This window comes from Eupeodes corollae, chromosome 3 (assembly GCF_945859685.1).
Source record: "Eupeodes corollae chromosome 3, idEupCoro1.1, whole genome shotgun sequence".
Classification (NCBI taxonomy): Eukaryota; Metazoa; Arthropoda; class Insecta; order Diptera; family Syrphidae; genus Eupeodes; species Eupeodes corollae.
In genome coordinates, this window is record NC_079149.1 from 116446690 (window position 1) to 116466935 (window position 20246).

Below are 20246 nucleotides of genomic sequence, written 5' to 3' on the forward strand. Positions count from 1 at the left end.
AAGGCTCTAAATGAAAAAGATCTGGTTTTTCAAAATTCAATTAAACTTTTTGATATACGTTTCTAGAGTCTAGGTATGCACGAGGTATCGTTTTTCTCTTCTCGATGAATAGAGGGCGAGCTCTTGACACCAATATATTCTCACTTATATACAAAAACAATACGATCATAAGAATTTTTTAATTAAATTAAATTTTTAGAAATCAAACATTAAATAAAGACTCCTAATTTATATTGGTTCCATCAAATTCAACAAAATTAAATATTTCAAAAAACAAATTAAACATTTGACAGTAAGAAAATACAATTTAAAAACTGATTGGTGAAATAGCGCCTTAAACTCCTGTAGCTATCAAAAAGGCCGAGTTTTCTTCTTTCCTTTATTTTTCTGTACAAATTATGAATTTGACAAGAATCAGCAGAAGAATTATTATCCTTAATTCTTATGCTTACATTCCTATTCATACATTTTACTAACATTGTTGCTTTGCTTTTACGACACAGGACATAATATAATAAAAATATGGGGTTGGTCTTGTTATACATTGTATCTCGTCCTTTATTACCAAGTTAGGTTCATATTTCATAATTTCAGGTAGTTGAATAGTATTTCGTGTTGTTCTTGTTTTGGAAGCCGACAACGACTTTCAGTGGGTGGGTGACAAAATGGGATCAGGATACCGGAACAATGCACTCACACTCCCATCAATTATCACATTAGTTGAGTGCTTATTTTTTTCTTCTTACAAATTGAAGCCAGACGGCTAGCGAGGAGTCCGACGCCGCCGTTTCCATAGCTATCGTCATCAGGTTGCTTTATATGGTATCCTGGAGGACATCAATTAAAATGCACAAGAACATACCTTTACCTTACATCTACCTTTGTGAGTTGTTGAATTGAATTTGTGGGTTTATTAAGGGGGTATGAGAATGATGGGTGCAGTGGGATTGGGATCGAGTCAGTTCTGACTTGAACTCCCACACGACACCATTCATCATCATTATTTCGTGTGAAGAGACCACAAACAAAAAAGAAAAGGAAACATAAAATGTTGTATGAAAGAAAATAAAATTAACGAACACAAACCATAAGAAATAAGAGAATCGAGTCGAAGAGGTCGTGTTCTATATTTTTTTTTTGGTTTACTTGAACTTTAATGTTCATCGAATATGTTGACCCGGGAATACCATCCATCGATATACACACAAGTTATTCCTTTAAGAGGTGTGGATTTAGTGAGGACATATATACGATCCAGAGAGACTTGTTTTCGACGTCTTCTTTCCAGTTTTTGTTACATTTTTGTTATTTTTTATGATAAAAAGTTGAACGCAGAAAATCGAATGTACCTTCCATTGGATGGGGTGGTTGGAGGTTTAGTATACTTGGAAATGTATAACAATGGTTTCCTTTTTCTTAGAGAGTTAAACTTGTAATTCTTTTGGATTAATAGTTTATTTCTTAAAGAATATAAACAATGTATTGAGGGTGGACATTGTTAACTTCTGTCAGCAAGGGCATGGTTATGGTTGTTAAATGCCATCAACTTGGGTTGTCTCTCTAGAACGTTGCTTAGGTAAATGTAATTATAATAAAAAAAATCGTTAGTAACACTTTTGTCAATTTTTAATTAATAAACAGAAAAGTAAAAATCAAGCACAATTATTTTATAAATGTCATGGCTGGATCGGACGTAGTATTTTTTAAAGATCCAATTTTCGATGACTTTTAACGACATTTGTGGCAATGACAGCGCAAATGTTATACACCAACTGTTCAAGTGTTTTGGTGTTATCGGTGTAGACTAGTGTTTTCACATATCACGTACGCGATCTTGGAGGCCAATTCAAGAATCTTTACGTTACCAAACGTTTTCTCCTTTAAATCAATTTTGTCACGAGCTGTATGACACTCGTATGTTGCACCACCTTAAAACCATACCTCCTGCATATTTTAGTTATTCAACTACGGAACGAACAAACATAAGTTAGTAACTACGCCCTATTGCGGTCATCATTCAGTGCAACATTCTGGTCAGGATGAAACAAGGTCTCAACATAAACTTGAGGATTATCATCACTCTTTTCTTGGTATTACTCTTTTCTGTCTAAAAGTCGGTAAGCAAATTTCGTTTATGAATTTTTTTCCAAAGAATCATGATTTTCAAAACAATTTTGAACAATTTGAAAGCGTTGTTAAGGCGTAAGTTAATTGTTCAAATATCAAACCAATCAAAAAAAAAAAAACTCTACTGACCAAATGGGCGCCAGTTAAAAAAGTGTTAGCTTTATAAATATCAATAGATCGCAATTGATGTTTATTGCAATTTATTTTATAAACACATTTTCAGATCTGTATCTTAAAAGAAACATACTTATGTATCTTAATTTTTTTTTTTATTTAAGTTGGTTGGTTAAATTAAAACCATCTTTTTGATTTAGCACAAAGAAAGTGCGAATACACCTTAGTGACCCAACACAACAAAGTTGGTATTTGTGTTCGTTTCGATTTATTATAAACTTCCCATATGAAGTTATTGTAATAGGTCCGATTTTTCAAATTGTAAATTTTGACATTTCTCGACGTTTCAAGATTTTTAGAAAGATGTCTATTCGTGCGTGAGTACGTACGTTCGTACATCCGTACGTATGTACGTTGTACGTCCGTACGTTCGCGAAGTTTTTGTTCGTCGTCCACAGTTCAAGAACCAGTACAGATATCGACTTCAAATAAATTTTGTTTTACAGATAATAATGCAGATAGAGCTCTTAAAAAATTGCGTTATTGGTTTTTTTTACCATATCATTTTGAAAAATAGGTGAACATTTTGAGAAACCTTTAATATCTCAATATATTGTAACGTAATATCAAACAAGTATATTGTTTATAAATTATTACCTTCAAAACAAATTTGCGCAACGAAAAATAACGTTTTTAACATCTAGTTAAATTTTGAGAAAGATCGAATAGACAGTTTCTTTAAAAAAAAATAAAAATCTAAAAAAAAAAAACATTTCTAAAAGTTCGTAAAAATTAATTTTCGATCTAAATTTTTTTTTAAATTTGAGGTTATGACTTTCAACTTAATTTATCTTATAAGAAATATTGTTTAAACATTCAGTAAAATTTGGAGAAAAAAAGAATTCATAGTTTTTTTTACAAAAAATAAAAACCTAAAAAAAAATTTAGAAAAAGTTCGTAAAAATTGATTTTCCACTCAAATGTCTTTTCAAAAATTAAAAATATTGGTTTCACACTCATTTTATCTCATATAAAATATTGTTTTCGACATTGTGTACATTTTTTAATAAAAATACAATAGTCCCTTTTTTCATAAAAAAATAAAATCTACAAAAAACAGTATAAACATTTGTTAAAAATGATGTTCGGTTCTCTATATCACATGAACAATACTCGTAGAAGGTATTGGCGTCAAATTAATTTCATTCATTAATTTCATTCATTGTATTTCTTTATATAAGAAATAAAAGTTTTAAGAAATTCTACTAAAATTGGTTAATGACTAAAAAATCTCTTTAACAAAAATATATTTTGAAATCAAACTATTTCATCATATTCAAAATATTGTTATTTATTTTCAAATTTCTTAAAATAATTCAATTGAGAACACAAAACTCGAAAACGTTCAAATTTTGTAAGCAATACAAATCAACAGACAGGATGGGATCAGTGTGGGTCGCATTACCGCCTCTTTAAAAAAAAAACGTTTTAAAGAACGTTTATTGGCTTTTCTTGTGAGTTAATAGATTTCGCAATGGTAAACAGCTTACAATTCGATTGTAGTTAAGTTTGACTCACAATTTTTCTTATCTTTTACAAAATGAAATCAAATAGATAGTGAATCTGGCTTAAAAAGCTTTAGAAACCTTATTCCTACTTTTAATGAAACTAAAACTATTTTCGAAATATTGTTCATAAAATGAACAGCCGTCAAGCCACCAGGCCTTATTGAAAAGATGAGTTTACTCTAAGCCAACAAATAATTCAGTGTATGCCATAAAATTCTGCTATTTATTTAACACGTATACGAAGTTCTTTAATATTTCATTAAAAATTGTTAATGATATATCTTTGAAATAAAATGGATTTAATTTAATACATGACTTATTTTCTCTTGTACTTATTTAATCTGAAACTTTTTAAAATTATGTAGAATAATACTATTTTGTTAAAGAATTACACAAAGTATTTACACTCAAGAATGAAAACATAGTTACCATTCATATAATTGTATCCTTTATTAAAAGTTATTCAAACAACGAAAAACCGACACTTAGATTTGAGCATAATATCCTTAGTAACATTTTTCAGTTGTTTTTTTTTGTTGGAGTTTTTGGTGTTATAGCAACTGAATGTTAACGATAACAATAATTTAGTTACGGTAGTATAATTGCTTTCCCTTATTATATGGATGAGTAGGGAAACTTTGTCCTTCTGTGAACTAATACAATATAACACCATTTCCAGTACTTTTTAAATTTTCAATAATAAAATAAAATGCAAGAAGATGTCGAATGTCCTTGCTCATTGCTATTACATTATGATTTATATTTAAAACCTCAATTATTTTAATGTTAAAGTTTAAAAGGGAATTTTCAAAATCCTAGAATTTGTCAATAAAAGTAAAAACGACAAAATAAGTTTAAAACCTTAACCACCATCGACAGTCTCTGTTCTTAGAAAATATGAAAAAGTGCTTATCAAATTAAAAGTTCAAATACAGTTTACAATTTCTGGTATAGCTCGCACATTGGAATGGTTGACAGTTGTAAATTATGAGAACATTCTTTTTCACGGTCCGATGTAATGCCAAGTTTCTTTTTAAAAAATTCATAAAATGAGTATAGACCGACATTATATCTTAAATAAATTAAATTTCAAGATCAATTTTAAATTTCTATTATTGTGTTTTCTCAATTTAACTATTTTTTTACATGGGACCAATATTCAGCCCATAGACGAAACAAAACTATGGTTAGCATAATTTGAGTGGACACTAATAATTGTGTTGTTTCTAAAACGTAGGTGGGTAGGGAGGTACAACAAATTTTGAAAACATTGTAAGCATTTGACTTGGTATTAAGGACCCGTGTTTATTCATACCTACATTTGCTTGGGTTAGGTAAGTGTGGTTTCTAGTTTGGTATAATGAAATTAGATTAACCAAGATAAAACTTGTCCTTTAGGGATCAAAAAATGGGTATAACAATGTAAACTTATGTTAAGTGGAAAAGGTATGTAAACATAAAAAAAAACCCACATCCTACAATCAACTTGATTATGTACAAATTATTTCCGGTGCAATGTAGGGTTATTAATGTACATACGTTTGAAAACAAACTTTCTAAAAGGTTTAGATGAATTTCTTCTGTCCCTTTTAAGTGTTTCCAAAACTCTTCAAAAGATTAAAAATTCAAATTTTACGTAAATTTCAGCACATCCTTAAGTTAATGACAACACCTAGACATACTGATATACAGAAACTCTGTTATTAAAGTTCATTAAGTTTATTTTAAACCCGATACATTTTCCTTTTTTTTTTTGCAAACCTTGATGGAAGCTATTTAGACGGTCAGAAGGATAATGAAACACATCTTTTTTTCTTTATTATAGTCATTTGCACCACTTTCAAGAATAATATTTTCTGTTTATTCCTTTTCTTACGTCCAAAGCGAACCACAAAGCCAAAAATGTTATAGTTTGAAGGTTCTCAGTTTTCACCATCATCGCCATCGTCATTCCCAACAAACAGATTTATGTGAGACAATAATAATTTTCTTATATCTAGAAAATATAATAAAAACAAAACTTCTGCACTCATTCATTTCATTTCATCCGTTTGTTAGCCAAAACATCCTCAAAATATTGTAGGATCTTATAGTTAGATAGGTATATTTAAGGATTAGTTGATTCTGGCTGAATTAAAGCTTCAAACCATCATCAGACTTAAGAGTAACATTGAAGTGGCAGTGGTGCCATCACATCGGATCGCATTCGTTGTGAACGCTAGTGAACGGATTACACAATTTGCACAAAGTGGATTGTCTCGTTATTCATGAAAATTGTTTAATTTATCTTTTCGTCTACCCGCGTTTGTCCTTCCATTAGAGTTTGTAGTTTATAGTTGTACTCAGTGTTGTATTATATGGATAGGTATATCTTTAGGATAGCACCACCGATGCGCTGTAATATACATAACTACAGTAAGAAGCTAAAGAAAAGACTGCAAATTTTGCAAGATTTATGCTGTGTACAAAGCTCTGATGTATAGAGAAGGCTTTTCTTTTTCTTTTGCTCTTTTTTGTGTGTATTTTTGAGGTTAAAGAAGAAAATACTACAACTGCTGCTACTCGTTCTTTGCTTGATGATGCTGTCACCCAAAAGGCAAATATAACTAAAAAGAGGAAGCATGTTTCCAACCTTAAAGGCAAATATACAAACACAAAAGCTCAACCGCACAACAATAGGCAGAAAAGTTCGTTCTATCTGGGGTTTATTGTGTACTTGACATTATCTTGTTCTCTCTCTTTCTCTCTCCCTCTTTCTCTTTATGCATATATTTCACCCACTGATGTGCTCTTGAAAACTTCCACGGTACCAGTCGACTTGGAAGTTGGAAGGCAGTCGAGGCAGGCACACTTTAGTACTGGTTCTGTCAGTGTTGATGCCTCTATCGTGTTTATTCTATTTTGGTCCCTTTCATCTTTTTTTACAAGTTTTTTTTGCGTTGTGTTGGATTTGGTTGAGGTTTATTTGTGCCACTAATGACTCCTTGAGTAAGGGAAGGACATAAAGTTGAACATTCTTCCTGAGACGACATGATGTTTTACAAAATTCAAAAGATACACAAGAGCAAATCTAGCGCAAGGCGGGCTGCAGTAACATTCAATAACTTTATTTTTTTTTTGTTTAATTTTATTTTTTCGTAATACCTATCCGTCTCTTCTTCTTCGTCTTCTTTTCTATGTGGACGTTCATGGTCTTCATTCTGCTGGATTGAAGGACTTAAGGTTTAGGTGTTACATAGTGCCACACGATTAACCAGAACTTTCCCACTCTATAGGTTTTTTTTCTATACTTACACTATGTTTTTTGTTCCTGCAAAGGATATTGACTGAATTAATTTCACATCGTTGGCTTTGTCATCCCAAACTGAGATTACCGTTATCAACAACTACTTTGAAGAAGATGTGTTTACAACTTTGCTTGGGGTAAACAATACACGCCACTTCTCGTTGCCGTCCCTCCCAAAGGACGACTTACTTCTCATTTCATAGTCACCTAATACCTACCTACCTACTGCCTCCTTTTTGGATATTTGTATGTATAGATTCCCTCTTGTCCTTGATGGTGTATCTCTGTCATCGACATTTTAATAGACATAATGTCTGATGGTGTGATAAGATAGGATATTCCAGGCAAGGATATTCTATGATGGCTATGATGGCGAGCTGTATATACGGTGTACGGTGTTCTTAGTATATACATGGAAATCCCTAAGAGAATTGAATGGCACGGAAATTGTTTTAGATGCGAAAGTAATATAATACGTAAATGTGACACCCAAGAGAAACACGAGAATAAGGGAGACACGAAGTGATAGAGAGAGAGAGAAAGAGATGTGAGTGAAAATTGAATATTGACTGATGTTGGGTGATTGATGGCAGTGATTGAAGGATAATATTCACATTAAAAATCATTTGTCAAACAATTGCTTAATGGTGAGTTAAGTGCTACAAGAGAGAAATTATTTACCGTAGAGACCTCCTTCGGTGTGTCATACTAATTTTTTATTTTCATGCTTTGTTTGCTTAAAAGAGTATAGGTACATTTTTTCACAGGCACTTTTATTTGTTGAAAAATAAAAAAAATGAAATGAAGTAGGTTATAAGTCAATATTAAGGAGGGTCGTACATTAATCTGATAAAGGATGATTTGTGAACAGTCTGTTTATTAATAGTATGTTTAATCTATGTATACAAAGCTATATAACTAATTGATTCTTAGTTTGTTTAATAAGATTAAAAGTATTTGTGTACATATTTTGTTTTATATTAAGTGTACAATTTAATGATTTATTTATAAACTTAATATGGCAGAGAATCAGTTCGAGGATTAAGAAAAAAGGAAAAATTTAGGGCGGAAATGCCAATGGGAAAGACAGATCGTGGCAAGGCTTTGTACGTTCCCGTAGTACGATTAAATAATACATCTCTGTACCCTTCAGTACGTTTAATGTAGTCGTTATTTGACTTAAGATTCATTTCTTTTTAGTTGATGGAAAAAGAAATACACATTGTTTCGGCTTATTGTTAACGTGACTCTAATCCAAAGATAAAATTGATTTTGATGCCATGGAGTATACAAGTTGTATTGTCTTTGAAGACCTCTGTGATTTTTTTCGTACTGACGTATACCTGCAACTTTAAAAAAAAAAAAACCATTGGAACCAGTCTTACCTTTCTCTCACCTTTTTTGAATCACTCATGAAAAATAAAAAACAAAAAAAAGGAGTGGTGCACGCATTACCGCGCATTTTAGTTTCATTCAATAATTATTCAATCAATACGTGAACTTGACGATGATAGTGCGGCTAAAATTGATCACAATGAAATATTATTCGTTATCGTTAAGATGGCAGTTCAAAATCAACACTAAAAAGTGGCTTTTTCCGGATGCATTGGACAGTCTTAGATTTCGCTAGGATTGATTTCGAACTGAATTCGACAATTTTCTTTGTGTTAGAACTACTTATTTTTATTTATTTTTGTAACTGTTCCAAAGCTCATTCACAGAAAGCAAATCTTGATATTCGTTTGTTTACTTTCAGGTCTTGGATTCTAAGAAACGTCATGATACTGATCCAAAACACATTTAATAATTTGTTAACGAAGGTTAAACATAGATAAAAAAAATAGGCTTGGATGCGACCCACACTGTCTCCCATCCCGTCTGTCGATTTGTCTTGCTTAAAAGATTGTCTATATGTACTCGTATTTTTACCAAATTTGCGTACTATTTTATGTAGATTTTATTTTTTGTGAAAAAACACACTGTTGGATTTGTACATAAAAATTACTGAATATCGAAAACAATATTTTCTGTGAAATAAAATAAGTTTGAAGCAAATATTTTTAATTTTTGAAATGCCATTTGAGTCAAAAGTAAATTTTTAACAAGTTTTAGTATTGTTTTTTTTAATTCAATTTTAAATTTTTTTCCAAATTTTATCAGACGTCAAAAACATTATTCTTCGTTGCACAAAATTGTTTTGGAGATGAAATCATATTTTAGTCGTAACATTTTGGAGGTGACAAATTTTTTTTCATTTTTTTTAATTTATAAGAAAAACCGGATTTTTTTTCAAAAAACATACTTCTTTGATATCACGTTACAATATATTGTATAAAATTTAATTCAAGTCTCTAGCATTTTTGGTTCGTAAGATATTTAGGGTTAACGAAAATATTCACCTTTTTCTCAAATTGCTATTGTAAAAAAACACCCACGCAATTTTCTTGAAAGCTCTTTTGCATCTTTCTGCCTTTTTATCTGTATAACGAAATTTATTTGAAATCGATATCTCTTCTGGTTCTTGAGCTATGGCCGACGAAAAAAACGTAGCGAACGTACGAACGTCCGTACACACGCACGCACAGACATTTTGTTTTTAAAAAATCTTTTATTTCGACTCTAGGGACCTTGAAACGTCGTGAAATATCAAAATTTTCAACTTGACAAATCCGACCCATTACAATAATTTCCTATGGGAAGTTAAAAATTAAAATTACCAACAATATTTCTTATATAATGAAATAGTTTAATTTGAAAATAGTTTTATTAAATAGATTTTTAGTCGAAAACGAATTGTTACCAATTTTTGTAGCATTTGTTAAATTTTTACATATTGGATGAATGAAATCAATTTTAGAGGTATTAAAAACCAAATTGCGTACTATTTTTTGTAAATTTATTTTTTTTTTGTATGAAAAACGGACTGTTGGATTTTTTAAATACAAACTACTGAATATCGAAAACAATATTTTCTGTGAAATAAAAATAGGATTAAGGACAATACTTTTAATTTTTGATAAGCTATTTGAGCCGAAAACCAATTTTTAAAATTTTTTATTAATTTGTTTGGTTAGATTTTTGTGTTTTGTAAAAAAAATTATAAATTAAATTTTTGTCAAAATGTTTCCGAATGTTGAAAACAATATTTCCTTTAAAATTTTTTTAATAAGTTTAAAACCATTATATATGTTTATTCATTTGAGTCGAAATTCAATTTTTACCAACTGTGAGAATTGCTTTTTTAGGTTTTTATTTTTTACATATAAAAAAAACTGTCAATCCGATTTTTCTAAAAAATTTTTGGAGATGAAGTCATATTTTATTCGTAAAATTTTTGAGTTGACAAATTTTTTTTCGATTTTTTTAATTTATAAAAAACCGTCAATTGGAATTTCTTAAAAAATATGCTGGTTAGGTATCACGTTACAATGTACAATACAAAATTTAATTCAAGTTTAGCGTCAATGGTTCGTGAGATATTTATAGGGTTTACCAAAATTTTCACTTTTTTTAAACTGCTATGGTACAAAAACCACATACACAATTTTCTTGAAAGCCAATTTTACATCTTTCTGCTTTATTATTCTTGAGCTATGGACGACAAAAAAAAACGTCGCGAACGTATACGGAGATACGGACGTACGAACATGCGTAGACACGCACGCACAAAAACTTTCTGCTAATCTTTTATTTCGACTCTAGGGGCCTTGAAACGTCGAGAAAGGTCAAAATTTTCAATTTGACAAATCGGACCCATTACAATAACTTCCTATGGGAAGTTAATATACATCAAAATATATTTTTAATAATACGTACGTATACACCTCAGTGCACCATATTGGTTTCCGTGCTTTAGCTTAGTTTTTATTAATTTTTTGTCCAATTTTATATGTCACGAGAAAATAATTGTTTCAAACCACACTGATAATTTTCCACTAGTATCCTTTTAAATGGAAACTCTTTATATGTATTTGGTCATTCAATTCGTAGATTCAAGTTGATTGTACTTGATAACATGTTGTGTGTATTTTATTTAGTTTCACTTTCAGAACTGGGTAATGAATGTCCCATTTTATAATAACCAAATTGTCAATTGACTTAAAAATTGGCTTATTTAAATGTATTCGAGAGTCAAAACAAGTTTAAATTTTTTGAAAGTTTTTTATTAAATTTTTTACAATAAAATAAAATACCTTTAAATGAATATCCTGTTCCTTTTTTAAATTGGTTAAAAATCAGATCAAAGGCTGAAGTAAAATTCAACCATGATTTAGATCGAAACTAGACTGAGCATTTTAGATAGCTTTTTACAAAACCTTTAAAATAGTGTAGTTTGATCAAAAACGTTTTGAACATTTCTGAAAGTCCATATTTCACCCAAGGCAAGGATTTTTATTACAGTACAATGAACTCATATTATTGATAGCTATAAAATGTGAGACAAGTTAGATACAAGTTTTTAGTTTTATTGATGTATTTCTTTTTCAATACTCTATTTTGACTATCTTATTTTTTATGTTAAACTTATGTCACAATCGTTTTTTTTTTCTTTTCGTATCTGCTTTTTAATTTTATCACATTAATAAAAAAATAACAGATTGTCAAAAATTGTACACCCCTTTCGATCACTTATCAACAAAAACTCATAACGTCAGACTATATTTAAATAAATCATTTCATGTTATCCTTATCCTTCTATTTTTAATACAATAAAAACAACAAAATAAATATAAATAAACATTAATTTTTTTTTCGTCTCAATTAACCTTATTATTGGTTTTAGTTTGACATTTATTGCTACAATTATTGCGACTCCAAGCTTAATACAAATCAATGTTTTCAATTCTACACGCCTAATAAAATTCCTTATACCTACCCAAATTAATTATACAAGTATATGTATGAGTACCTAATTTTTCCTCGAATTCGAATAACAATAATAAACTTAATGAAAAGCAATAGCAATAAGTACTCTTCTACCGCCTAACAGGAAGTAATTAAAATCCCATATTTTCCATTCCTCCATCACATCATAACACAAGCAGAGAGTGGTTCTTGGTTTTAGCTAATCAGCTTCTTGGCAAAATTCTACCTTGTAGCCGGCATAAAGTTGTATAATGTTCTTCCTTTACATACAGAGCCCCGCGCGTGGCTCGCAAAAGCCATGAAACAAACCAACATCAGAATCATATTATAAAAGCTTTTTTTTTGCAAAACATTTCGCATAGCGACACTCGCTTTATGTAATGTTAGCGTTTTTAATCGCGCACCCTTCGTATTAATTGCGCACTGTTGAACGCTTTTTTTACTTTTTTCATCGCATTCCAGCGCGAGTCATCGTCACTTGTTCATATCGTAGTCGTAGAAGTCAGAGTCGTTGCTCGTTTGTTGGTGGCGTTTTTATGAGGGTATTATATGCTGTGTAGTGTGTAGCCACCTACCTAGTCCATAATTTGTAGCAACTGGCACGATTTGATATAACTATAAGCCCAGGCTCAGGCCTTTCTTTCTTTTGTTAAGCTCCATATACAAACATTTGTATACCACTTTTTGCTCCTGATGTTTGTATAAATGAATGTAGAAGGCATAGTTGGGTGGAATGAGAGACTCTAACTGGAAGCCAGTATGTTGCAATAAATTAACCATTTCCAATTGTTTGTAGAAGGCACCTTGTATATATTCAGGACGATGTAATTTGTACTCACCTTACAAGTAAGTTAATATACCTGACCCCGATACACTTTACGCCTTCCTTGTCACCTTCCGGCATCCTTTCAAATGATGCATGAGAGATGGTGGCGAGTGGTACCTATGTACTATGCGATTGTGTGAAACAGGGTGTAGATATTTACAAGTGGAATAATTTGAAAGTTAAGGAGTTGTATACTGTAAAAATTATAATTTATGAAGACATAATTGACATAATAGGGTTGGATTGTAATAGTTATAGTTTCTGTAGGGAGCTGTTAATTTATCATTGAGGACTTCTATTTGTTTTTTTGTTCAATTTATTGCTAAACGATATAACTCTTTAATCATTATCGGTTACATGACATAAGTTTTACGCTCTGATAATTGTTTTATGTGTCAACTATGAAAATTTAAATAGCTTTAACTAGATCCATTAATGGTGGAAATTATTTGTATACGATAGAATACCTTAAATAATTTAAATCAAAGCTATTTTGAATTAGAACTGGAACCTCGCGTTAATACGTTGACACTTTATACACAAAACATGTCATTCATGATCATTTAGAGGAATAAATTTAAGCAATTTTGTATCATTATACACAACTGCTTCATTTAAAAAAGGTTTAATAACTTGTATTTTTATATTTATTTGCTTTACATCTTCAGTAGAGAATGTCAGTCATGATCAGTCAAAATTTGCAATTTTGATTGGTATGTCAACTCTCAAAAGTCAGATTCAAAGTTGACGGAAAAACTTTTAATAGTTATATATTGTCAGTGTAATTCTTGAATAAATTTTGAAAATGCTATCTCTTAAAATTACTTTTATTTCTTACTATCCGTCATAGCAACAAATTATGTTTAGTAAACTTCAACTACTAAAATACTTTTAGGATAATCGTTTTTAAGGTCTGTATTTTGAATACAAATTTTGAATAGAAAATGTCAGTCATCATAAGCATTCAACCCTTAGAAATAAATACATAGGTTTAATTTTTGTTTTAAATCTGCAATCGTATTAATTTCGTCTTCTATAAATCTTCAGTTAATACTGACAATCATGATCAGTCAAGTTCACAAAAATTATACTTCAAATTTTTTACGACAAACTCCATGCGCATATTTTAAAAAAGGCTTTCAGATTTGTATTTCTTATATCAATCGTCAATAAAAACTGTCAGTCATGATCAGTCAACTCGTAAATATAAATTAAACAAATTCTTATGATAAACGGCAATGTAACGGCAATGTACTGTATTTATAATATACATTGTCAGTAAAAGAATTAAGTCATAATTTCAATTTCACCATTTTTATTTTGGCACAAGTTCGTAATAATTCTACTTCCTAAAAAGGTCTTTGACTACCTTTTAAATAAACAAGAACAGTACGAGCCATATAAATAATAAAATAAGGGTGTTCAAATGAGAAACCGAAATATTTTGTCCCTTATTATAAACCATAAGCAATTATGATTATGTTGCCGTAAGAATGGAGTGGAAGTTAGATCTTATATCACCCTGTTAAAATAAAATAACATTATAGCTCTTAACTTAACGCATACTATGTATGTATAGCCTTACTAAACATTATTAATGCGTTTTTTTCGCCCTCAACTTACCACTAAATCTGTCTAAGAGATTAATCTCTTCCGTTCGATGGTCCTTCATACATATGCTATATAATGTATATAGAAAACCATCACTGATATAAAAGAGGCCCTCTAAATCGAGTGGTATACCCACATACACATCCATACAATTTCATTTCCTAACTGTATAACTGTGCATACAAACAAAATACATAAAATAACTATGCGGTATGTGGATGTGGAGGTAGGTTTTGTTTACATGTGTCAGATCCTTGAAGGATTCTAGTGGTAAGCCACTCGACGGAATCTCTCAATCGCCATATCTTACTTATATACACATACATAACATATAGTATAGAGCTCGCTCGAAATAACACTTTGTGCAAACAATTGGAAATTTATTGGTTGTGCTCACATTTATTTGCCCGACATTTTCATTGATTGCCACCCATTTCATTGATTCGTTTTTATATAATAAGTGAGGCGAGCTATAAACTAGATATACATTAAACCTACCTACTGTATAACTTTTCTATAGAAGTAGGAGGAATGCAGAGAGAGTGCGGAATTGTCGTTCTGTCACCCTGCTCTCTGACTCTATCCAAAAGACTTCCTCTTTTAACACTGATGGAGAATAACAGTGTGCAAACAAATAAATTGAAGTCGCATGAAACTACCGAACATCACAAAGGCTCTGGGGACTTTTGGTACGCGCGTTCTCGTCTTCGTCTTCGTCCACGTCCACTACGTTATTCGTTGTCGTGGTAATTTTATTATTGAACTATCAATCCTTTAAGGACATAATAAAGTATATCCTTGGATTTTAAGCTTAATCAGAAGGTATATATACTTATACTGCATATAGCTACTTTATTAGTTTACATATACATTAATAAATACAAATGGGCCCGGGCCAAGCCACAGGATATATGTAAATATGTACTTAATTTAAACACATACTTGGCTATGGTACTAAAATGTCTTAGAAAGGTCAACAAACGATAGATTTATGATTGTTGGTTCTGTTCTGCTGGATGACTGGAGGCCTGCTTCTATAAAGTTAGAGAGGATTAGAGTTTTGAAGAACTTTTAACCTTGAAGTGAGAGAGACATTTCAATTAAAGTATATTATAGGCTTGGAATATAAGTGGAACCATTGAATTGGATACTTTTTTCAAGAGTTTAATCCTTTAAATACCTTACGGACTCTTTCTCCTATTTTCACTAGACTTTGTAATTATCAAACGACCGAGCAGACGGTATTTTTGTTGATTTCAAATACTTTCTATGTTCTGTAGTGTATATGTACATATGATGTTGTGATGCAATTACCTATTCCATACAAATCTAATGTTATGGAACTTCACTTCTAAATTCTTTCTCCAATCTTTGATATTTTTCACTTGAATTAAGAACTTAAAACCATGCTTTAAAATAAAATAGGTAACCTAACGTAGAATTATAAATTGGTAACTCTTTATTCTGACAGCTGGTTTCACAGTTTTTTATTGATTTAAAGCTTGGGTTTGCAATTTACATTGTGAATTAAATCCAGGTATTGTTTGCAAATTATTTCAAATGGCCGAAGTATTGATTTTATTAAATGACACCTTACATTTCTTTGACACGTAAGGCTATTTGTTTGGTCTTTTACTGAATCAATATAAGTGCAAATTGGAAAACCCTATTATTTTCTCGGTTGTATATTAAAAATGTTGTAGAATAAAAATGCAGAATTCACAAAAACGTCAAAATTAAAAAAAATGTTAGGTCCATGAAAAATATTGAAATTGAAAACTGATGCAAAAAAATCCAATGAAAAAATGCCAAACACTCAAAAATATTAAAAACTTTATCAACACGATGAAAAAAAAATTGATTTTAGGTCATCTTCAAGTTCGGAGAACTTTAAATTTGAAAATTCATTACTTGATAGCTAAATTTGGAGCACAAAGCAACATTTTGTAAAGAATGAGATCTTTGAAAGAACACAAAATATTAATTTTGTGTGTTTGTTTTTTTAAAAGTGAAAACTCACCTGCATTAACTATTAGATTATTTTGAAAAATTTAAGATATTTGTATGGTTTTTTTTTACTAGGACAGAATTTTCAAAAACATAGCTTAGGTAATAATGTTTTCCACTAAAGAGGTATTAGAGAACTAAATTATCAAATATTAGGAGGCCTATATTTTCACAACATTAGAACATAACATACGCATCCCAATCCCAAGTATAATGATAAATTACAACATCTGACTATAACCAAGTCTTAACTTCCTTTGAAGTAACTACTTTTGAAGTTTAACCATAACATGTAGTTCTGGACCGTCCCCTTATATAACCATTGAACATATCCGGTAGAATGACCTTTATACCTACATTGCAATCCGATTACTTCTGTCTACCTTTTAATTTTCTCGAAATATCCACATAGCTACAACCAGATACTGATGGTACATTTATACTCCAAAAAAAGGAGAAATAAACTTTATTATAGAACTACTGCCAGTTTACTTTTATTTTTATTTTCTATTTCCGTTTCTTTCTTTTGCAGATTACACATACAGTTTGCGACTGGTCGAAGTACGGATACCAAACTACGTGGTAAAAGGATCTGATGCGCAACTTGAGTGCCTCTACGATTTGGACGGTGATGTACTGTATTCTGTGAAATGGTACAAGGATGGGAATGAATTCTATCGATATGTACCAAGAGATATGCCACCATCACAGACATTCCTCCTGCCAGGTGTAATGGTTGATGTAAGTATTTTTGATTCCGACTAGTAACGTCGAAATTGACGTCGTGACGATGACGATGACGCGACAGACGTATCTACGCAAGGTGAGATGTGGTCTATCGGTATGTCGGGACGTCGGTCGTCGTATCAGAGAGAATGGAAAATCCATTTTGAATGGCACATACGACTTGTTTAGTGCGCGGGAGTGGGACTTAATGGATTTTCCATTTAGTTTCGTAGCTTTTTTTTTGTCTTCTTTATTTTTCTGCAATTCCTCAGTGAATTGGATTATACATCAAACCGAACATACACTCTTCACACACAATCCACACACGACATGCATGACATGCACGCATGGTTTTTTCAAAAACTGATGATTGATTGCGAATTACATTAAACTGTTAATCTAAATGCCTAATTTTATTGATTGCATCTACTCAATCATCATGAATAATTTATAAAATTGATATTATAGAATAATTGCATATACCTACCTAACCTATACTACACTTCAAAGTGAAAACGGGTGTATCCTTATAGCTGTGGAATATTTCACTGCGATGACTTTCTGACACAAGTGCCTTATTTATTTTTCTCTTTTTTTTTCCTTACGAGTATATATATTTATTTTTTTCCTGAACAGTTACCCAACTCTACGGACGCTACAGTGACGTTAAAGAACGTCAACTTGTCAACGACAGGTCGTTTCCGCTGCGAAGTCTCAGGAGAGGCGCCTTCCTTTCAAACTGTCACTGAACACGGAGATCTAGTGGTTGTATGTAAGTATAGTAGTCCTTACTCGTATTTATACTTATATAAAAAAGCAAAAAAGCTCATTTTTTCCTTATTTATTTTTATATATAAGTTATTTTGTGTGTGTATAATTTTATATTGAGGTATTGAGTTCCGGTTTGTGTCATTAATCATTGACACTTAATAGAATTCTTTTAGGTTCCTTGTCATAAGATAAGGTATGTATAGGTAGTGGCAGTGGGTAAGGATATGTTGCAGGATATTTTTATACACAATGTTTTCTCTTTTGGTTTTCCTTGTTACTCGTGTACATCATGTTCGAGGGAGTTTATTCATTGGAAGATAGAAAAGAATTACATTGTGATAGAATAATAGTCTTTATAAAAATGATGACTTTTATTTTTAGTAAAATTTTATTTAATTATTTTTACCCGTGCAATCTATAAAAAAAAGTTTGTGTTGTTGGCTTTGCTATTCATATAAACAGACTCGTGGCGTTGATTTACGAAGCAAAAATTTTGCTTAATTTTAATTTGAATGAAATATAAAAATTGATTTTTCGATTGAAGTACATATCAGGATTCATTCACTTCTAGCAGAGTCATTTGTTTAATGAAATCGTTTAGGTTTTAATTTATTAGCTTTGAGGGATATTGAAAGGAGTTTAAGGTGAGGGCAAAGTTAACTAAATACTGTTGATAGTAGATCACTTTTGTTATCTCTAGATCGTCTATATTACTGTAAGAGTTTGGACCAATTAAGTGATAAGTGAAAATTAGAACCATCTTAATCACATTTTACACTCTGTTGAAGTATTAAGACAAAATCGTCTAAACTAAATAAATCATCTGTTACACATAAAAGAATTCCAACCATCGAATATCTTTATCGTCTAAAAACCATTTAATCGATAGATAGATTGGAACTAAGGCGGCTTAGAGACTTACAACTCTCAACCATTCATCCGTGCGAGTACTGTTCACAGGGATGGAGGGAACCTACAGTCCTTACCTGAATTAGAACGGCTAATTTGAGAAAGCACATTTTATGACAAGATTTACTCTTGCACCTGCAGAATTTGTCAATTTCTCGCAAGAGGCAGTACCCTTGAAATAAAACATTAGATGGCATAGGCAGGGTTCGAACCCAAGACCTCTGGCATGATAGTCGAACGCGCTAGCCATCATGCCGCAGGTACTTTTTAGTTATCTAGAATATTGAATATTAAGAATTAAAAAATATACAAGATCATCTAGAATATGGTCTAGAAAATTGCATAACATTAATCGAGAGTATCTAGAATGCAGTAAACATATTTGGTCTGTTTTACCCTTTAAGATCATCTGGAACTTTTAGGTTATTTAAATGAGATACCTTAAATATAGTAAGTATCAATAGCATCTAGAAAACTAGACCACCTAAAACATCAAGATTGTCACCTACAAAATCTACCGCATCTAGAATAGTAAGAACATACAGACCCTCTAGGATATCTATACCATTTAAATCGTAATTAAGATCATTTAGAAAAACTTTTAGACTATTTTGCAATATCAAGCCTCTTTATACAATTTAGAACTTCTCGAACATCTAAACTGTCTAAAAATTCAGATCATCTAGAATATATTTACTACTCATAAAACCTTAACCATTTACTCATTGAAAAACTTGAATATCTTAAACGTATGAAAAATCATCTTCTAAAATTTCTAGGACTTCTAGATTAGCTAGAACACACAAACCATCTTAAAAAACTTTTTCCTTTTAGACCAAAGTATACATTTAGATCATCTTTAATATTAACAACAGTTTTAAGTCTCTACCATGTAATACATTTGGCTATTTTAACAATTATACCATTTTTTTCTAATTGCAGTATTTATATAATCTGAAATATTTAGACCATATCGAAAAATTAGACCCATCTTAAACATGTGGGACCGTACAAGAAAATTAGACCATTCAATTCTACTATAATTCAAACTCGATTTTATGGGCTAACCAATTCTTAATGGGAGACGATTTCATTATTTTCGAACATCAATCGAGGATAGGCAACTACATATATGGTTTATACCATTCGAAAATTGTACTTCTTTTTTCTTTATCAAGAAATAAAATGTTCTTATCTAGGATTCATTACCATGTAGATAAATTGCACAACTCCCTCTGTTTGTGCACGTTGTGCATTGATAGAAAAAAAAAAACTATTTTTAAATAATAAGAGAATCTCTTTAACTACAAATTTAGGTTTTATTTTTATTGAAGACTTGTGATGTAAGACGTACAAAGAAAGAATGATGCATGATTTAGTTTTAAGCATTTTTGTTAACTTGTTAGCTTTGGTTTGTAACTGATGAATTTTTCTC

At 30.9% G+C, this 20246-nt stretch overlaps 1 protein-coding gene across 4 annotated transcripts in view; it reads left to right on the forward strand.

The window, feature by feature from the left end:
- LOC129949881 (uncharacterized) overlaps positions 1-20246 on the forward strand; it is a 103738-nt gene that overhangs the window by 74694 nt on the left and 8798 nt on the right. For all 4 annotated transcript variants that reach the window (XM_056061589.1, XM_056061590.1, XM_056061591.1 and 1 more), the window contains 2 exons: positions 16938-17146; positions 17768-17903. In XM_056061589.1, coding sequence (XP_055917564.1) covers positions 16938-17146; positions 17768-17903 — 345 coding nt within the window. The remainder of the gene's footprint in view (positions 1-16937; positions 17147-17767; positions 17904-20246) is intronic.